General features: G+C 42.2%; 1 protein-coding gene and 1 long non-coding RNA gene across 2 annotated transcripts; one reads left to right on the top strand and one right to left on the bottom strand.

Annotated features, from left to right (window-relative positions):
• Window positions 1–2,195: 2,195 nt before the first annotated feature.
• Window positions 2,196–11,086, bottom strand: LOC113582835. The gene is made up of 3 exons (XR_003411191.2): window positions 11,009–11,086; window positions 2,907–3,077; window positions 2,196–2,758 (listed from the first exon to the last, which is right to left on the bottom strand). It is a non-coding gene; the product is annotated as an uncharacterized LOC113582835 (long non-coding RNA).
• A 5,543-nt stretch (window positions 11,087–16,629) lies between these two features.
• On the top strand, window positions 16,630–22,137 carry june (JunE proto-oncogene, AP-1 transcription factor subunit). The gene is made up of 2 exons (XM_027018841.2): window positions 16,630–16,891; window positions 17,627–22,137. Exon 2 carries the CDS (start codon window positions 17,774–17,776, stop codon window positions 18,830–18,832), a length of 1,059 nt encoding a protein of 352 aa, XP_026874642.1. The 5' UTR covers window positions 16,630–16,891; window positions 17,627–17,773; the 3' UTR covers window positions 18,833–22,137.

Here is a 22,137-nt window from a genome sequence, read left to right as displayed (position 1 = left end):
GAAGAAGCAGATTACTGGCTCTCAGTGAGTTACATTCAAGCTATTGCTGCCAAAGAGAACATGTTGTTAAAATCAACACGAGAGAAGGTCAAGAGAGACACTGTGTGCTCTTTTCACAACAGGCTGAGACACAATAGGGATGATAAAGATGCCAGCTGAATCTAAACAGTAGCCTAACACTCCACATGGCAGCTCTCAGGTATGGAAACAGGTGCTGTTCACTCAGGTGGAAACCTGAAACCCATCAATATCACAACAGAACAGGAAATGAGCTCTCTTACCTGGATGTTAGGTAAGATGCAGCAGTGCCTCCATGCCAAAAATAGCCCCTAGAGCTTTAACCTCAACAATCATCACCTGCTGCTCTAAACACTGCTTAACATACAGCCCTACACTTCAAACACAGAAATAAAACACAGTAAAACATGTTTAAAAAGACATTGTCTTGGAACGTAACCTTTCCCTAATGCTGTTTTTGTCATAAGTTCTTTTTTTTTCTACTGCATCTCAGTAAGAAATTCATGAGCAGCTTGAAGCGGCGAGTACCTGCGGTAGTTCGTATAACAGAGAAGTCTATGGCGTGTGCTAGGAGCCCGTGCGCAGCCTAAGGAGCGCGTTAGCTGGCACTGCCGGCGTGCTGTGCCTGGTGGCTTTATTTATTGCGGTAAATGACTAAGGTGAGTCTCGATGGTGAATCAGCAGGTGTCAGATCTCAGCAGCAAAGAGACGGCAAAGCTGAGTGGGCAAGAACGCGCGCGCGCACACACACACACACACACACACACACGAGCGCGCATTCTTCAGTATCCAGGCTTCGCGGAGTTCTCCACCTGCGCGGCCGATACGTGGGCTGGCTCGCTCGGTCTCCAGAGGCGCGCGCTCACTGGAGAGGTGTGATTCATTCAGCCTCGTCTGTTCGTGCGTACGCGTACGCGCCCGTGTGTTTAATGAATTTTAAAACGGTGATTAGTGCGCTTGTTGTTGCCTTGCCGTCTCTTGCTCTCTTTGCACAAGCCGCAGTCGCTCTCAGGGTCTGCCAGAAGCCCGTGATGCACCTTGCCACCCTATGTTGCTCTGGCTAGGTTCAGATCAGACGGCTCCGTGCTAGCCGGGATAAAACGATTGTCTGAGGAATGAGCCTATTATCCTTTACCGCCAGGCATCGCTCGTTTGGGAGACCAAATATCTTCACTGTCACTTATTTTAAACAGCAGGAGCCTCTACAAACGAATGTATATGTGTATATAAATGTATGTAGGGTACGTAGTGCCTTTGCTTCGGACCTTAGCTCTGCGTAAATAAAACGCCGAGGCTGTTCTCGTGCGCGCTTGAACTGAAAGGTCACCAAAACCAAACAGATGTGGCGCAGGGGACAGTAGCCATACGTCATGGACAAGCAGCGGAGAATGCTAGGCACGCTGCCGATCAGAGCCATTGTGCCCGGGGACGTCCTTACTGCTGGATAAACCGGTCTGCATTATGCAATAATAAATGTGAACTACATCTGCAGATGAATCACAAGACGTGGGCCATGCGTCTCATGGCAACAGCAATTATTTATTCTAATAATAACAACCATACTCTATATATATATATATATATATATATATATATATATATATATATATATATATATATATATATGTATATATATATATATATATATATGTATATATATATATATATATATATATATATATATGTATATATATATATATATATATATATATATATATATATATATATATATGTGTATATATATGTATGTGTGTGTGTGTGTGTGTGTGTGTGTGTGTGTGCGCGCGTGTGTGCGTGTGTTTAAATGCACAAGGAAGCACTTTGATCTTTGATTATGTGTTATCTGTTTTACATTGTAACCACATGCTCACTGGGTATCGTGTAGGACAGTTCTGAATCTCGCGCCAAACGGACCAACTGGAAAGCCAAGCTATGACGACCAGATCGGTCACAAAGCGACTTACAGATTCTCGAGTGTCTTTTTCCTCTGCCTTTTTTCCACTTAACTAGTAGCAGTTCTCTACTGCCAATCTATCTGCTTGTGTCTCAGAGTCCTGAATGCTGCGTCTCTCCAGGGAAACAGACGCAGCTGGGTCTGTTCATGTGTGTATGCACAGCGCTGTTCCCCCCACTGTAGCCACTGCTCCATCAAGCGCCCATCAGAGCCAAGCCACTAACTTAACAGAGCCGCCGGGCTAGTCGACTGAGGGGATGAGGGCACACTCGACTGGATGTCAACATGCAGCCTCTCTGTGCCAGTGCCTGGGCAGCACATCACTGTTTGAATGCCCAATTAATTGGCGCTGCGTGTGTGTGCAGTGAAGTCTGCACTTGCAACCAGCCTGCGGGATGGGAACAATTTGCATACCCCATAAAGACGTACAGACTGCCATAATGCAGCATGTTTTGCAAGTGAAAGGGTGCAGAGAAAACTTTTGCTCTACAGTGAATACAATGTCCTTTTAGTGTTTGCGTGTTTGAGTGGTGGTGGTGGTGGTGGTGATGATGATGATGATGATGATGATGATGATGAGGAAGAGGAGGAGGATGGCAAGCCTGGGGATTTCTCTGGAGCCTTGCCTGCCCAGGAGCTGCACAATGCATGCTGGGAAGAGAAGCTTGAGCATGTGGCCCTGGTACCACTCTCAGTCAAATTTAGTCTCATCCTGTTACTTGCTCAAGAAGTAAAAATCCCATATACTGTGCTTATTTTGGAGGAAATGGTTCATTCTCATTACATCTGCACAGAGGGAGAGAGGGACATGGTGCAATACACACACACACACACACACACACACACACAGTGTTGCTAAGCAATGAAAATAAAAATGAATGTTTCTGCAATTACGACATGACAACTCTGTCATGACTTCAGTGCCCTGTCTCACCCCCTTTACTGTCGCTTTTCCATTCACTCTGCTGTGGTATAAGGCATTAGCTGGGAGCGGTCCATGAGCAGGAAGAAAACAGCCTGTGCGTGTGCCTTCCAAAGTTCCTCCGCTCCATTCCCATTTCAGAAGGTTCATGTGCCCCTCCAGAAAGCCTCACAGCACATGCAACTGAAACAAGAGCACCACAGGACATGTCACATACTCATCTTTTGAAATAAATACAGTAGCTGTCAGTCCACAATCACCCAGATCCTGCTGACAACCGGAGAGTAGTGAATAGAAAGGTGCACACAGGTTTAGTCAGGAATGGTGCATAAACACTGGGTTGAGTGTTTGGCTAAGACCAACATCCAGGGGCATCTTGAGGATGTCTTGAAAGCTGGGTTGAGTGGGCGTTCAGTAGAGAAGAGATCCATGTGTGAGCAATCAGGTGACTATAGTTCATTACTCAATTATAAATTAGGCCAAACGTCTTCCAATTAAGATCGCATGACCCAATTAGACCAATGACAATCGTCAGTATATGTGACAAACTTGGGAAACGTGTCACTCTGCAAGTGGTCTGACATAACTAGTTGACCAGTAGTCCGAGAAAATTAATAAAGACTTTAAAATGAGAAACATGATGCAAAAAACAGAAAAGAGGAAACAAAACATGCATGTCTCATGCTGTGGGCCTTTACAGGTACATGTACTGATGATGCAGATGCTGTGTCTTATTACTGGATGGCCTAATTGCTCAAAATCAGAGAAATACATGCCCTCCTAACATCCACAAAGTCAAAACTATAGGAGTGGAAGCTGGACTTAGCTGCAGCTGAAAGGGCCAATCATGGTGATACACATGCCATACATTATGCCTGGCCATGATCTGCAAATTTACAGGAATGTGCGCTGCTATTGAGCTATCTGCTATTAAGCAAGACATCCAGCATTAATCAAACAGTGTGGCTGTAAAATGTCCTCTGAGAGGTTCCTAAATGAGTGCTGACACTGTAACAATGCATGAAATTGCCCCACAGATGTTTTTATTAGACTACTAAGGACACAAAGAAAAGAAGTGCTATAAACCCACACATCATTACAGGAAGAAGTTTCAGTAAAACTGAGATCAAACAGGTACTGGTATGAAGTGTTTGCCAGGAGTTGGGGTGCTTTTTTAGGCTAATGTGACCAGTGGAGCAGCAGACAGGTGGCAGGAAACTGACAGGTAATGGCCTTTATTTGTCAGAGTTGCGTACAAACTATTCCAGGATTGATTCTTGAAATCGTATTGTACGACTTCAAAATGAACAGTGATATGAGTGCAACTGACGAATCATCTTCAAACAAGCACCAGCACACCGGTGCCTCATTTACATGAACTGCCCTCAAATACATGATATTTGTTTTAAAACACCCCCATTTATGTAGTTGTATCACTACTAGGCCAATAAATGGCAAGCATCAACCAGATTATGGTCACTCAAAATGGAAGATGAAGGAAGTCAGGTTTATAAAGTTGTTAGAGGTACTTGTCTACACTTTGCTGAAGGACTGATTGTTAAATTAAGATCTAGGTCTGCAAAATCCAACTGACATTTACAGATTACACATGTTGTCAGTAATTGAACTGGATTAGTACAATGATTAGTACAATGATTCCAATGTGTGCAATACTACTACTACTACTACTAGTAACGCAAGGATGCAGAGCAGGATGCCGGGACGAATCGTGTAAAACACAATGATGCATTTATTGCAACACAAAACAAGTACGTGGCTTGCAGGCTAACAGGGTTCAAACATTGACAACATTCATACTTAAACACACTTATATTCAAGCACACTAACAATACACAACAATGAGCAGGTGAGAAACACACAGAGGGTGTGGCCATACAGACAAACACACACACACACACACACACACACACACACACAGAGGAGGGGCCATACCGAGACACTACTACTACTACTAATAATAATAATAATAATAATAATAATAATTATTATTATTATTATTATTTCTTCTTAGATTTTCATGAAATTACTGGTATTAGCAGTGATGCTGATAATTTTGATTACATAACCACAAACTAACTCAATTTCAGGTTGTACTATTATTATGTACATGCAATCTGACCAACAAACCGGTGATATTTGCAAAAGTTTGCATGTGTAATAGACTGCTTTCGGATTAAGAATGTTTTTATTGTAGATACTATGCAGGGTAGCTTGGCTGTGATGTTCTAATGGTACTCTCTGGTTGTCTGTTCTCCAGTGCTGTGTCTGTGTGTGCTCCAACACTAACTCTCTCTGTGCTGCAGGGCTCTGAGTTTTAGGTGTTCCGGGCAGCAGACTCATGCCCAGGCTTGAGAGGCTGTTTGCCCTCGTTCTGAGGGATCACATCACACTGTCTCACTGAAAACCTGCCACATTACTTCTGAGAGGAGGAGAAAACTCTGAAGCCTGAGCGATTACACACACATACACACCATGCAACAAATGTAATGGCTCATCAAATGCCTGGAGGTTTGATACGCATCAAAGAACCTGTATCAATAAACTGGAGCTATTGTGAAATCCATTGTTCATCATTTCCTTCTACAAGTGTAACATAAGCACTGTTACATTTTCAAACCACAACATTTATTGCCAGAATGATTTATTAATATCCCACACTCTTTGTGTGCTACATTTAAAATAATGTTTGGATTTTTTTCGTTCATCTCTATGGCAGAAACTTCAAGTGATTCTAGTAAATAGTTATTCAGTTTCAGCAGTTGACCAGAAATGATTCAGTAGAATTGTGAATGACATCACTCAGACTGGCCTACACACAATAAGGATCAGTCTGCAGTGATTTACCAGTGTTTAATCTGGCAGGAAATGTAACGAAATATAACAATTTTCTTGTAAAACCACTTTAAGGCAGAGAGGATCCTTGCACTCAAATTAACTGCAGCCTTACACATACTTGTTTTCAAGATTGTTTTGACGACACACAATGGATTAAGAGTACTTAAGTCTATAAAGACTTGTGTAATAACTCAAGTATTAGTACACATACTATAAGAGTCTGCTTTTACTGTAACTGCAGGGTGTAGGTCACGGCCCCAACTGCCTTCTCTAGAGAAGCAGGGGTATCACCTGGACACATTTACATTTTGAGAGGCCGTGATTATCATAAAGTGCGTATTTTAATGACCTCACATACTGTCATGTGTTGTCCCCCATCCCCCTACAACACCTGACACCCCCCTGGATGAAGTCATCATAATTACCCAAAACACTAGGTTGAAAAAAACCCTCCCTAGGTCAGCAGGGAAAACACACACTTGTGAAGTGAATGAGTATGTGCATGTGTGTGTGAATGAAGGCGAGTGTGTACATAGGCCCATGCATGTACAGATTTAAGATAAAATATAGCTTTTATTTGAAAAATTGAAAGATCCAAAATATTTCTTTCTGTTCTTTAGGGTTTAGAGGCAGTGATACATAGAGTATAAATATAAATCCCCTAAAAACAACGATATGAATGTTTGTATATGTGTATATTAGTGCTAGCTGGTTGGTGAGTGGGTTGTGAGATCGCTGGGTGGAACTGAATCAGCTCATCTGAGCTATAGCAGGACGGCTTGATTGTGTTCTGCCATGGTTAGGGGCAGAGACCGGAGAGAGTGTTGCCACGGTGATCCAATCCTGCCAATGGTCCACAAGGGACAGTGGCCTAACAAGGCCCAGAATTCATGTTAGGAAAGAGCTTTCAACCTGTTAATGTTTAGCCTGGAAACCTTCCCCTCCCCATCCCGAATCACCCAGTGCCATCTACCCATCATCTGTGCACACACACACACACACACACACACACACACACACAGAGTCAGCAAAAAACACCTCCCCAGTTTAACTAAGATTTTTCTACTCCAGTCCTGTGATGCTTGTGCAATAGTTTAATGGTTTGTGTGTGTTTGTTTGTTTGTTTATTTTTATATCATCATGATGATTACTCAACTAAAAGGAATAAAAAGGTTCTCAGTACCTCTTGTTCTGAGTCAGAGCTCACATTCTTGTAATTATATGGGGGAAAGTGTGACACTTCATAAGAATCATTTGAGATTTCATATTTTGTACAAGACGTATGCCACCTAAGAGACATGAAACTAGTTATCAAGTGTTTATTTGCATAAACAAAAATGTGGCAGCGTAATAAGTTCATTCAAGCTTCATCCTTTGATTAGGGTTGCGCCTATTTTCTTTCTCCCCAACCAAGTGATGCCACACAAACATTTGTAAACATTAATATTATTCGGTAGGTGCTGTTATCCAGAGCAATTTACATATATTTATGAATAAGACTGTACATGTGCTCCCTGGGATTGGAACTGATGACCCTGGTGTTACCAGCACCTACCGCAGCTGTGCTGGAGCTGTGCTGAGCGCAGGGCTCTAGTCTGCCCAGTCTGGAACTGGACAGATGTGAGTCTTAATTGAGCTTTAGTGTGTTTGCATAATGCTGAAATGTTTACTTTTTTTTCTAGAACAGCTTTGGGAGTCCAATTCATATGATATCAATAACCTTTAGAAAACAACTGTGTTAATGTTTGAATATTTTTTTTAAATTGCTATGACTTTTCCACAGTACTGTACGTATATGTCTCTCTCTCACACACACATCCTCAAGCTGGTGTGCTTTACCTCACACTTGAGTCTACTTACTCTATCCTACTCAACTCTAAACCTTATACACAAGGTTTTTTATTTTCAAGTTTAAGTTGAACTTTGAACTGAAAGGGAGATCTCCAATCCCTGACTTAAATGCAAGAAAAATACATTATGTGTAGTTTTCTTTTTACAAATCTGTAAAAATGTCATTTGAAATGTAATTTCATATTTTGAAAGGATTTTTCGAGTGATGGTGGAATTCTATTTTTAATGGCGTATGATCACATCAATTTACTTTGGCGTTTTCATCATGTGAAAGATTTATGTGCTTCTTCCCCCAGTGAAGACTCAGCCATCTTGCAGGATAGTCAGCCCTAATTATGACAGCTTACAACTAATCCCAGACCAAATCTGCCCAACCAGCAAAGGGGTCAACCCCTATCACAGGGCTGTCAAAAGTGATTTCTGGTCAATTTATCCAACCTACTGCAGGTTGGATGGTAGTGGACAGTCCATTAGACATGCTGGTGAATATCAACATGTCATGCCACCACCTACAGGCTGATGCAGCAAGGGACCCATCAGAAGTGATGGGTGTTTTCACTCTCTGTGGCTGAGGAATCTCGCAAAATACTATTATTATTATTGTTGTTTTCTCATAGTACCTTTTTAACAGAAATTTGTTAACAATGTTTGAAATCGTTCTTTCTAAAGTTTGCCCATCAAACAGAGAGCAGTGTTTAAACCTCTAATTGTAGTACATTGAAGAAAACCTCACCCTAAAATGATGTATGCTTATGTGGCAATCACAGTTTCAATTCAATTTCGATTTTATTTGTGCTTTTTACAACAGACAAAGTGAAACTAAATTCCAGTTCTATCTTAATAATTCTTTCACACAAGTGCTGCTTCCAAATCATATACCCACCAAAAAAATAATCTACTTTAGGAAGAAAACACTGTAGCGAACCCACTGTATCGCCGTGGAAAAGGTTACAGTCCATCATACAAACACACACAACTACTCTTTAGCTACTCCACCCCACACACCCTTCATCATCATTTCCGTGAACACAGTATACACACACACGAGAAAAAACCTCATTGCCACCTTAACAGAGATGCGAACAGTGAACCCATTTTGACAGCCACCAACGGTTACGGCACAAAAGTATGACTGTGCATCAAATCCTGAGAACACAATTACAAGAGAGGATTGACTCACTGAGAGACAATGAGAGAGTCCACTGTGAAGCTTTTCTCCCTCTCTCTCTCTCCCCACCTACAGTTACAAACAGGGTTCTCATTCCCCTATTTTGTGTTATTGCCATATATTTTCTACATTAGAGTGCTGAACGCAAGATGATGATGATGATGATGCAGTGCATCATCCTTTCCCTCACCTTCTGCCCACAGAGCATAATTACTTCAGTCGTTCAGCAAAAGCAACTGCCATCCCACAGCTCCGACACATGCCTCTCTGACATGTTTATGCCAGTCTGTCATTTTCAAAATGGCATTTTTAACGTTCACCGAGCGTTGGCTCCTCACTGACCTATGGGTAGTCTGCGTGTTGCCCCTGTCCTCCCTCCCAGCCTGCACCCTACCAGAGTAAACACACTGCCAGGGAAGACACCACAATCTTCCTCGCAACCAAAATACTCAACACTCACAATGTATATGATGTTCCCGGACATGCCCGCCATCTTTCAAATGGACTCTGAGTTGTTGCACTCCTGAGGGCTGTTGCTCACATTAGAAAATACTTTTTTTTTTTTTTTTTTACACATTTTTCATACCATAAGCAGTGTTAAACTATGTGTATTGTAGTGGCATATGATAATACATTATCATTATCACAATAAATTACATCAAAAGATGTGAGCATACCACGGTAACATCAGTACTTCCAGAACAACAACAAGTGGTGACAGACTGTCAGATGTCTGTTCTTTTTAAATTAACAATATTATTTTGCTGGTGTACTGTCTGTTCAGACTATTTAGCAAATATTAGAACAACTACATAGTGTGATTTTGATTTTTTATCCTGAACATGTCTTGTATCAAAGTATTATGATATTATTTTGTCACCAGTATCATCCACACCTAGTTTAATAAACATCCAAGCAGGTAAAAAATTCACAAGATTTCATCCTATTTTACCCAAAGCTCACATCCACTACTGGTGGATGCATCTCACTTGGATGAGATCTAATGTACTGGTATATGTATGCACAAATATTCAGTCTGACAGCTGAAGATCATGTGTATCCTGTGAATCCAGAAGATACACACACACGCACGCACACACGCACGCACGCACACAAGCACACGAACACGCACGCATACAGTGCAGGCTACTCAGATTCAGCTGTCACAGATCACATCCCATTAAATCACAGCTGACTACTCAGAGAGAAAAAAACAAAAACACACAGGCTACATTTCAGAGGAAGTCAAGATGGAAAAGGGGGAAACAGCACGTATAGGCTATCACAGCCTCCATTCCTCTCTGTGGAGCAGCTGCCAGCTCCACTTCTACACATGAAATACCTATTAAAAAATGTTTTTTTTTTAAAAAGACTGGAGACATAGGAGGGGTTTTGTTCTTCACACCAGAACCCTTGCATCGGTTTGAGTATATAAAGCTTTGCAGAGTTTATTCTGGTATAATGAACTTTTTAAAATGTCATTATACAAGTGCATTTCTGCAACTATCAAATCTGGATGCCCTAGTTGTGCACGATAGCTTCCATAAGCTGTTTCTACAAATACTCTCATAATTTGTGTATTTACATGGTTCAGAAATAGGATGGCCAGATATTTTTTGCTAACATGCAGAAAGCGCAGGTTGAAATCGATCCCATTGGCTTCTGTTCTATTTAAACTACTTAGGCATAACTGTGTGTGCAGTCCCCCCTAAGGATTTAATATTTCCACTTGTCAAAATGAATTAAGCATAACAAATATTACTTAAACCCCCGTGAAGAACACATAGACAGCAATACACTAAGAAAAGTTTTTCTGTTTGAGATTTTGGAGCTCAGTTTACCATCAGAATAACAAAAAGAAGAGCAGGGCATGCCATGGGAACCTTCCTATACTGAATGACAGAGAGAGAGAGAGAGAGAGAGAGAGAGAGAGAGAGAGAGAGAGAGAGAGAGAGAGAGAGAGAGAGAGAGAGAGAGAGAGAGCGAGAGAGAGAGCGAGAGAGAGAGAGAAAGAAAGAACAAATTTAAATAGTTTTTTTCTTGCTTATGATATAGCCATTGAACAAAACATGGCCACAAAAATATAGACTTTTTGATCATCTCTGTGTGGCTACAATAAAATATTTATTTCACATTCAAACCAAGTCTCTCCTCTTTAATCAGACTGTGATATTTCATCACTATCGATGGTTGCCTAGGGATAGAGGATGGGTGTGCAACAACTGGCGTAGCTACTAACCTGAAAAGGGCCTTACAGACAGGTAGAACAAAGAGGTTGCATTAGTTCTTGTGTTTCTTCAGCTGAGCAGTCCATAGTCCTGTCCCCGACCGCCTGAGCACACTGCCACCTCGTTACAGCCCCTCCTTCCATTTCCCAAAGTTATTTACAGCGCATGAGGGTTGGGCAAGAGCTTTATTACGAGGCATGACTGATACAGTAATTGGTTCCTCCAAGGCCAGGGGTGTGTGGAGCCACAGCTGGCCCTCAGCCAGGTGTCCTTCCTGGGATAGCCTGCCCCAGTCATGCTGTGTACCTCAGCAGCACACTCACCTCTGTCTTTCTGAGGGCATCCTGAGAGCAGAGTGGCCATTTATATCTATGGACGAAAAACTGTTCTGAGGGGGAAGAAATCCGAGGTGTTCAGATGAAGACACCAGTATAGTGTGAAATGAAGCACAGAGTACCACCACTGAATCAACCACGAATGAGGATGTTTGTTCTTTTGACAAGACCAAATGTTGGCTAATAATGTGCCCAAGCCTTTTGGAAGGAGCTAAACGCATGGACCAGTGCCAGTCAAATGTGGTCCAAGCAGGAAAAACAACCACTCTATAGTGACCTGGACCCACTTTCCTCGAAACTGTCAAAGCACAGTAGCACAGTCTGTCCAGAGGGGATCAGTAAAAAGCCTCTACCATTTTCTGACGATACCTTTGCAGTGGCAGTTTTGGGGAGAGAGGCCCTGTTTGGCAACACACTGGTCAGTCTGTAGTCAGCAGGCATGGGAGCTGTTGTGGGTAATTAACCTCTGTCTATGAGCAGACCCAGCAGAAATAAATCTGCTGTTGCCAGACCTTATTAGGAGACACTGACTGATGCTGGGGGCGGAGCTGTCATGGCATCTGGCCAGGGGCTGAAGTGGCAACAAACTGGAGCTGATTGGTTCACAGCTCGAATCCAAGCAGCAAGAGAGTCTAACTGGACTTTTTGGCGAATGTTTCCCTCCAAGAGAGCCCAGTCCAAACTCTTGACCCATTTTCAAGCCTAATCTTCCTCTGCTTCCTCCACCAAAAACATGATTATAATTTAGTGTAACCTACAGAGTACTTACAACGAGATACATTGTACATAAAAACACACATTCCTAAATAAATAAATAAATAAGTCTGTACAGATTTTGTAACTAAATCTGAAGTGACCTTTAAAAAAAAAAACTTAGGAAAAAATGTTGACGAGAACTCGACCAAGCCTTCAGACGACACGAAAATCCAGTATGACTTCACCATTGTGATTGTTTTCTCATTGCGTTGGGCCTCAGCATCATGCTGTCTACCACCATCACCATGCATCAGACACTCCTGAGCAGACGCCGGTGTCCGGGCTTGACATTCAACCGATGTTTCTGTAGCAACCAGAAGAGAGCATGAGTCATGTGCAGAATGAGGTGGCCCACTAAACTGGAAACCCGGGTATGAAAAACTCGATATCTTATGGGCTGGAGAGCACCTCATCAGATAATGCTAAGCAACCGCTGTCAGTGCCAGTGAGTTTGCAGAACTGTTCGTTTCAGTGCTAAGATGCATAGAGATGGCTGTTCCAGTGATGATTCTTCATGATAATGAAACAGCTTGAAAACGTTTGAGTGTTTCCAGTTTATGGAATGCACAGAAAAGCATTTTTCCCAACCTATATCTAGGGAATCCAATTAATACATTACAAGAGATGGTCTCATAATTAAATACAATTATTGAATGAATGTACCAGGCTGTCTGACCATGGAGAAATGTGATAATATGCATTTATGAGGTGTCTTAGTGCAGGAATCACAGACAATGAACACAGATGTATCTCATTCATTAGAATAGTCCATTTCACCCATGTGCATATGGACAGTACCAATGAGCATTCAGCCCCTGTCACACTGTTGCTAATGAGTGTTCAAGCCATTTAATGAAGCCTCGGAGATCTGACCACACTGAGCTCAGGTGTTCCATCAGATCTCACTTACCAACAGGACCCAAGATGATTTTTTTTTTTTCATTATAATATAGTCTGAGAAGGTTTGGCAGATAGTTGATAGAACTAATTTTGGAATAGGGTGAAAATAAATTGCACTGAGTGAATCACATTAACAGTGACCAGCCTCCTCCATTAAGTACATTTGATTCCACTCCAGTAACATGAGTCGTAACTGACTAGTAGGAATTAAGAGGCACTGAGTTCAATTACAAGCTTAAGCCACTGGCTATTATAAATAGCTATTCCCTAATTTGAAGACAGCCACATACCAAATCACACCTGTTGAATGAACGCCAGTGAAGCAAATATACCTCTGCTGACTCATGTTAGTGCTTGATTTTTGTGCTTTTAAACATTCATCCTACTTGGTGGTTATTAATAACTTCATGAATATACTATTTTGATCAATAACTGTTTTAAGGGAATGCTGTCATCTAACGTGTGGTACATAAGACTAAAATCCAAACCACATTCAAAGAAATGTCTTCATGATGACTGATTAAGAGACTAATTCTGCATTTACATGACCATGCAAGTTTTCAAGCTCTTTTCAACAATTCAAACCCCCTTTTTAGTTCCACACTGTACTGTTACTCAGGCTGTAGGTCTATCCAGAAAAACTGTCAGGCAGCGAGAGCAGTCTCACTCGCTCACGCTCACACACACACACACACGGCTGTCCAGCCACTCCTCAAACTTAGACTGAAATGCGTGTTTATTCTACATACTCAGACGCTACCTCATTGCTTGTTTGTGCAAAAGCCTCTCACCCTGAACATGGTCATTTATTCCACTAATATCTGTGGCAACCCAGCTGGTAAATAAATATAGGTATAGCACTGAGGAGAGCCACACTTTGTTTCCCTATTTTCTCTAGATAGATAGATAGATAGATAGATAGATAGATAGATAGATAGATAGATAGATAGATAGATAGATAGATAGATAGATAGATAGATAGATAGATAGATAGATAGATAGATAGACACACACACACATACACACACACATACATACATACATACATACATACATACATACATACATACATACATACATAGAGTCCGCCAGATCACCGCTTAGGCGCACTCTCTCCTCGTCCTGACGGAAACCCCCGCTCTACTTCACCAGGGTTAATGCCGTAGGAACGGCCAAGTGAGCACACGAGCCCTCGGTCCTCAGCACTGGCTGGGTGGACCGGTTGAAGCCATCCGGGAATTAGTTTGGCAGAGAATGAAACATCAAAAGCTTAAAACATCTGAACAAACCCAAACAAGATAGCAAAACAACTGGAGCTTTGATGCGGTTAACTAATAGGTCCAATGATCGGTTAAGATTTCATTCCTAAGGCAAGGTTTCGGAGCTTGAAAACGGGGTTTTAACCTGCCGGCTATGTAATTTATACAACTCGCAAGGACTTTTACCCTATGTATATCGTTTGAACATACTTTTATAATAACAGACGGGCTGTGACCGCCTCGCCACATCGCTCCAAAGCAAGCTGAGAGAACTCAGACAGACAGAGAGTTAAAGACCAGCTGAAAAGTCTACATAATACGCTCACAGTGTACGCGAGTAGCTAATGGACTTTTTAGCGCAATATCATTCAATGCGACACTGTCTATCTGTCACTGGTTAGCACTCAGCGGCTTTATTACATATAATATGGCTGCCGCTGCTCCCACTAATAAATAGCAGGCCTGCAGGAGTGTTAAACTCCAAATGCTTTTCGTGGAGGAGGAGAGAGGTTTGTCTTTTATTTGCCATCACTGCGCGGTCGTCATTAAGGCATTAAGGTGGCGTACCCGTCCTGTCCAAATGGCGAGAGGAAGAGAATAGAGAAGAAAGGATAGTTGATGCCATGAACTCAGAACACAAACCCGCGCAACGGTGAAAACCTTTTCTCCATCACACGTTAATAGGCTGGAATATTATTCCACCTCCGCAACATATTTCTGAAATGGAAAATAAGTTCGGTGTGTGCCTTTGAACTTCTAAATTTGCGTTCCGATTTTTTTTTCTTGACAAGTTTGGGTTTTCTTTTTTCCCCCAGTCATCCCCTTCCCCCACTTCATATTCAATTCCGGTATAACTGGATTTCATTTTTTCCTGCTCCCTTTTAATCAACATGTTTGCGCACGAAATAAAGTTTGCCATTTTATATACTGCTTACGCAAATCACGAAAGAGATAGTTCGAACAGAAAAGCCAAATGTGATTGATTATAGTGTCAATACACCTTAATGTGATGTCTAATTATAGCTAGACGATGAGGTTAAAATTGTTCCTTTGATTTGAAGCTTAAGATGCACAACCGCTGACCAGGTTAACAGCGATGTGTTTTACATGAAGGGGACCGTTTTGTTCTTTTCTGATCCACAGTTGTGTCTTAGCATATCACATAAGCGCTTTCCCCACTAAAATCCCCTGATGCTGTCAGCGAATTAAAAGCCCTCGTCGAGAGTTGCGCATCAGGTTAATCGTCTAAAAGACAGCGGTGCCTCGGCTGGACACCTGACCCTCAAACAAACGCTGGCAAGGAGGGGAAAGCATTGAGTATGCGGGGGTGTGGGGGTGGATGGGGGAGTAATAACCCCGAGCAAATCACCTTTGGAGCGATTAACTAATGCAGATGTGTGAGAGTCGGAGGGAGGACAAGTGTTTCTGCTTTGGGTTTAGACACTGCCCTGAACCCTTTTAGGATGGAGCATTTCTTCCCTACCGCGACTGCGGTAAAACAGCTGGCTGGAAAGCGCAAGACCTACGGCAGCTACGGTGTGTGCTGACCCTGTACCTCTTCACCTCAGGGCATATAAGGGTGGAGAGCATGAAAACTGAGACAGAATACGTTGGGCTGGTGACTGTAGAGAAAGGTTCTGTGGTAGAGTGCTGTGTACTATACACCAGTTCTCTATGCCGTCTAAAGAAAGTCCCACTTTCCGGAGTTTATGTAGCCTGAATAAAACGGTCCGAGGTGATACACAAACGGAAGGTCGTCTTTGTAGACAAAAGCATTGTGCAATATATTTTATTCACAACAAACAAGACTTAGTAATATTAATTTAGTATATTTTACGGAGGTTGGATGTGGTACTTATTAGCTGAAAAAAAAAATCATAATTGATATCTGGTTGCGGTAATGACACTCAGGATCACAGGTAGATGACAGCACAATACATAGATCCGAACTACAAGCTTTAGTGTCAGTTCGTGTTTTTTGACTCAGCCTCCAACATTTATGTACTATTATGAACACTACATTTCGATAAAATGGGAAGCACATATGCATAATAAGTAATAATAAATAAATGCATATGTAACGAAGCGCTGTCTACCTGTCAGATTCCTTAGTTTTCGGTTTCATTTTAGTTTGCAGTAATCAAAAACACAGCGCCAGTTGGATATATAGATTCAATTTGCTAAGAGTGCTGACGACACCCAATAAAGTTCTGATGAGCGTGAGAAGGGTTTTTAAGACAATTTTATACTAGCACGCAACGCAACGAGCCGCACACATGCTCAATAAGAGGACCTTTGAGCGGGAGGAGGCGTCAGCGAATGTGAACTAGTTTCAAGAACCAGAGAGAAGGGCGTGTTTTATTACTGATCAGTCAAGCGGAAAGTGCCAGTTGCGCTGAGAGCAAGCAGCACCGACGGACGTGATCGCTGACCGTGCTGAGACGACGCAGTTTTGTTCATCTTAAGTTATGGTTTAAAGTAGAAATCCTCATCAGATTATTTTCCTCCGAAAAACAAAACAAAAATTTGGACTACATGCCAGTTGCGCTGTTTCGTACGGAGCGGGAGTTTGGTTCGCCCGAGATCGCATTCGGTTTACAGTGAAGACCTCGACGGAGACGCAGCCGGCTCGCAGGATGCGTGGGTAATGTATCACCGTTGAATGGTATTTTATGTCACAGTTCTGCTCTCTGACTAATCGTATACACACGAAGGACTTTTGAGTCACTGGATTCTTTCATGAGAAGGTTATTTCTCAAGCACCAGTGATCTACATCGCTATCACATAACCCGGGTTTTCCTGTCTCCTACACAGACAGTAAAGACGGCTCATATCCTACTCGCGGTAGAGAGTTACTGTAATAATTATTCATTACTTAACTCCGACGAATGTTTATTAATACGGACACGGCGTATTAACGACGTTAATAATTACACAGCCTACACAATCTAACAAAATATTTATCGGAGGCGTAGATGAGCCTTGGCGCGCTTAGCCCTAATCTCACGAGTGCACCAACTGTAATTAAGATTCGTCGTTTTAATCAGCGCATTACACCACGGGGTATCCAAACGACTGGTTTCCGATCTCTGTCCATGAATCATGAAACAAAGCACGCAGAACGCTCGGTAGGTTACAGTGGGCTAGTTGCCAGGGGGAAGGTTGGGAACCTCCGGTCTTCTTGTTGCAATGTTGTTAGTTATTGCGCCATAGTCGCAACAACATTCACCGCTGAAGGTCAACAGGGTGCAGATTAATTTCTGATGCTTGTTACTGACCGCAGTCTACGAAGCTCTTGGAATGATACTAGAGTGGCGTTTCAAAACTTAAGTGTGATTAATACATCTGTACAATTATCAATCTGTCTGTCTTTTACAGGGCTAATAGTGGAGATTTATAAGGCACGGGTCTCCCTTTGAACTTTTTCATTAAGGGTCACTTTCTTTTGTGGACTATGTTTATGGGCCAATTGCACAGCTCCGATTCCTTCTAATCAGATTATGAAGATTTCATGCTGCTTTGTCAATGACGGGTAAGATGGAAACACCCTTCTATCACGATGACACTGCAAGCATTTCAAACTTCGGACCAATTCCCGACTACGATCGATATCCGGGCCACAAGATGATGAGCAAGAAGAACATGGCCGTGCACAGTTTCCCTAGCACGGTCGGAAGCGCCTCTGGTTTGAAGCTCCTGCAGGGTCAGGCTGGGACCAACGGCAACATCAACCCAAACAGCCTGGGCATGAACAGCAATCCAAACAGCTCTCTCATGTCCTCAGCTGACATGAACCTTCTAAAGCTCTCCTCCCCTGATTTGGAGCACCTGATTATCCAGTCTAACCAGGGACTGGTTACGACAAGCCCTGCGCCCAATTCCTCTGGCAGCACTTTCCTGTACAGGAACCAGGCCACGAATGAGCAAGAGGGCTTTGCTGACGGTTTCGTCAAGGCTTTGGCTGACCTGCACAAGCAGAACCAGCTAGTGGGAGGTCCCCTGTCCCCCTCCTCTTCCATCCAGGGCCCATATCAGAGAAACCTCATGTCGAGCGGTGAGATGCCCATATACACCAACCTGAGCAGCTACAACCCAAACCAGCTCTCGGCCGCTTCCTCGTCCTCCTCCTACCCTGGAGGGCAGGTCCCCTACGGCTCATCTGCCCACGCAGCAGGCCACGCCACCCAAGGTCAGGCCCACCACCCTCACGGCCGGGGCCTGGATGCCCCACAGACTGTCCCCGAAGTACCTCACCCACCCGGAGGGGACACGGCCAGCTCACCTCCATCCCTGTCGCCGATAGATCTGGAGACCCAGGAGAGGATCAAAGCAGAGAGAAAGAAGCTGAGGAACCGCATCGCGGCCTCCAAGTGCCGCAAGAGGAAGCTGGAGCGGATTTCGCGCCTGGAAGAGAAGGTCAAGGTGCTGAAGACGCAGAACTCGGACCTGGCGTCCACTGCCAGCATCCTGAGGGAGCAGGTGGCGCAGCTTAAACAGAAAGTCATGAATCATGTGACCAATGGCTGCCAGATAGCAGTCAGCTCTGCTACCATGGCCAAAAGCGGTGAGAGCACCAGCTGCTGAAATGACGACAGATGCAAAAGGGATTTTTTCCTTTCCTCGCTCTCTCTCCCCCATGCCTCATTGCAAACTCTCGATCTCTCACCCGCGATCCCCTGTTATGCTTTTCTTGCCGTTAGCGGGTGAGTTGGTGTGGTAAGGTAACAGAGATGAATGGCAGAGTAAGAGTGGAAACCCTGTCCCACGTGACAGATACCTCCAGCCCCATTCAGGGTGAGAGAGTAAGTGGGAGAGGCATCGCTCACTGCTTCAGGCCAGTTACACTCATCTCTGACCTCCAAGAAGCCCTGGCCGCCTCATCCCCCACACATCGCGTGATTTAAAGAGAACAATCAGAAATATCCCCTGCCATACTAAGTGATATGTTGTCATTTGACTGCACTTTGAATTTGACCATGACCAGGTCAGTAGGGGACCCATGGACTGAGTAACAGCAATACTAAACAGTCCTAACAACTGGGATGACTAGTAGGGGAAATTGATACACAGTCCCATTGGTGAGCCTGGATGGTGTTCAGGACACAAGCAGTGACTCATTCTGGGGATTCCTGCGCTCAACAAAGCCCAGAGGAAGACCACCAGCCCAGCTTTGGACTAAAAAGGCAATTTTCCACTTTAAGGAAATTGGAATATGTTCTGTCTTTCCTTTTTTTTTTTTTTTTCATTATGATCAGAGTGAGCTCCGAGGTAACCCTTGCTGTTAGCTTTTCATTACTGTTTAATAACATGCACTATTACAGGAATCTGGACATTTAGAAATGACCAGTGATATGGTCTTAGGAGGGAAAAAAAACTTATTTGTCGTTGCTGTTGAAGTTGTCTAAAAATGAAAGCTTCACATCCCTGAAAAATTAAATACCCCCAGATATTGATGTCAGCTATATTGTAATGTAGGTATAAAAGTGAAAATGTATTTGTTGAAGTTTGGTTACCGTGTCTCAATAATACATTGAAGCATATCGTTTGTAAGTTTGTTGGTTTGTTTAATATCGTGCAATTTGTGAATACAGGTAAAAACAGCCTTTTCTACAAACTGAGAGTTTCAGCATTTTTATAAGTATTAATTTACGGTGTTTATTATTGAAAAATTGATTTAATGTCTACACAAGGGGTCTGCGGTACTGTGCAACGTCGAGGCACTTTCATTGGTACCTAATTCGCTATTTTTGAGTTTAAACTCAACTGACAGATTTGCTAGCATTCCAAGACCTTTTGCACTGTATTCTCTCGTGATTTCTTTTTGCTTGGGGAATACATGTTAAGAGTGGGTTAATACTGTGTTTGTGCTCTAATGTTGTGTATTAACGCTGTGTTCATCTTGAACAGTGGTGGGGCATGGCGACTCTAAGCCATGGCTGCTTTTGTATTTAAACTACCGTGTTCATTGTTGGGCTTGGTGAAAGGACATGAGGTTTCACAAGAATGCACAGGGTCAAGACTCTACTGTAGTCAGGAGTGGTCAGAAAAGGGCTTTCGATCAATAGTATTTTGCATTTATTATCCCCCCCCCCCCCCCATTTTTCTTTTTGAAAGAATCCTGAAGCAAATTTATTTATGCAAAACCTTCTCTATGGTATTTATGTTGTTTGTGTAAAAGATCTGTACAGGTTGGAAACCAGGTGTCACGTTGACACCTTTTTTGGGAACTACATAATTGCACATAAAACAGTAAATGATGTCTAATATTTATCCTCTGTGTACAGCATAACAATTTTAATTATTTTATTTTGCTGGTGTTTTTCATGGATTAAAAAAAATAATAAAAAGTTGCAATTGTTGCTACAGTATTGAAAAGTCAGTTCAGATGTACTCAGCGTGTTGGTGTAAGTATATTGTTTAAAATAATATGACAAAGGAATATTCTTTGCCTTGTATTTAATGGAGAGCTCATAATGACAGCCTGTTCTTTTTCCAGATGGTCAATGCTTACACAGAGAAAAATCTATAAATCTACTCATTGTTAGTGCACTGAATTACTGTCAAATGCCTTTCCTAAAACACAGATACAGATCTTTCTATTTATATATGTCTATATTCATACCTACCAGATAGATGTAACAGAGGTATTGACAGGTATTCAGGCTGTCACATAACCTTTGGGCGACAAGGAAATATTTATTTTTTAAAACTTGAATTCAAGGTTTTGGATGTCACAAACTTATATTTTTGTACAAAATTGTTTTTGATTATTATGAAGAGTGAGAACAGTGTATTCTATATTTGGTCCATTTACCTTTTATTATTCCAGAGTACTTTATTTATGGAGGTGGTATTAAACGTTAGTGTGACATTGTTTTATGAATATGCTTCAAGCATTTGTCTCTTGTAAAGTTCAATTGTTTGAAATTTCAGAAAATGCAGCAAGATCCCCAACGATGAGACTTAAGAAATTGTGACTAATGTTGGCCACCAGTTTGTTACATAGGAGTAATGCTGAAGATGCTTCTGGGAGATTCCATTTTTATGCAGTGTGATGTGTTGTCTGTGGCAGAATCTTGTTCCCTGACTTTAAGCTGGCAAATTTACAATACACACTATGTACTTGAAGCAAATCTGAGGAATGACATATACCGCATGCATGGATCGATTAGAGTGGACTGTATCTATTCTGCTGTTTGTGTTCAGAAAAGATCAGTCGAGTTGAGCTGTAGGAAAAATGAAGGAGAGTAAGAGACACACAGAGAAAGACTGTTGCTTACATGCTTTGTTTTTACACTAAACGGATTTAGCAATGCTTTAGATCCCCTGTGAGACACAACAGTTCCTGATATCAAACTTTTTACAAAATTGTACTGTTTGCATGTACAGACACACATACGTACACACTCACACAGATATAAAAGGTATGATGACCGTGGTAATTATGACATTGGACCACATGACTAATTAATTCTTTGCCATCCCTCAAGCCAAAGATATTCTATAGAAAATTATATTAGTGAGGACCCAAACAGTTTACTAAGGCAGTATTAATTTACTATGAGTTTCCAATTCCAAAGGAAAAAGAAATTTTCTGGAAAAATTACTGCTCTTATGGACTGACTGGCAATGCTTTTTGTGAACGGGGGCGGGGCAGTTCCCTAATCAGCTCATGCCCTTACTTGTTTCCCTTAACTGTCTGTCAAAGACTGAAGGGACCTATAGTTTTTATGCAATCACAAAGATCTACTGTTCAAATGACCGAGCGGGCGACTTGCCTTGCTCGGTTTAATGGTTGTTTTAATTGGTTATAAAGAGTATACAATCTTGAATATTGTTCACTGTTTCCATGTTTTTTATTCAATAAAACAGTAGGTTTCTAAACAAAA

This window comes from Electrophorus electricus, chromosome 6, assembly GCF_013358815.1.
Source record: "Electrophorus electricus isolate fEleEle1 chromosome 6, fEleEle1.pri, whole genome shotgun sequence".
Classification (NCBI taxonomy): domain Eukaryota; kingdom Metazoa; phylum Chordata; class Actinopteri; order Gymnotiformes; family Gymnotidae; genus Electrophorus; species Electrophorus electricus.
Note: the sequence above shows the minus strand (reverse complement) of the source record. Positions and strands in the feature narration are given on the sequence as shown.

Excerpts from the sequence above, each read along its gene's own strand:
- june (XM_027018841.2), top strand. The coding sequence starts at position 17,774 with ATGACGGGTAAGATGGAAACACCCTTCTATCACGATGACACTGCAAGC.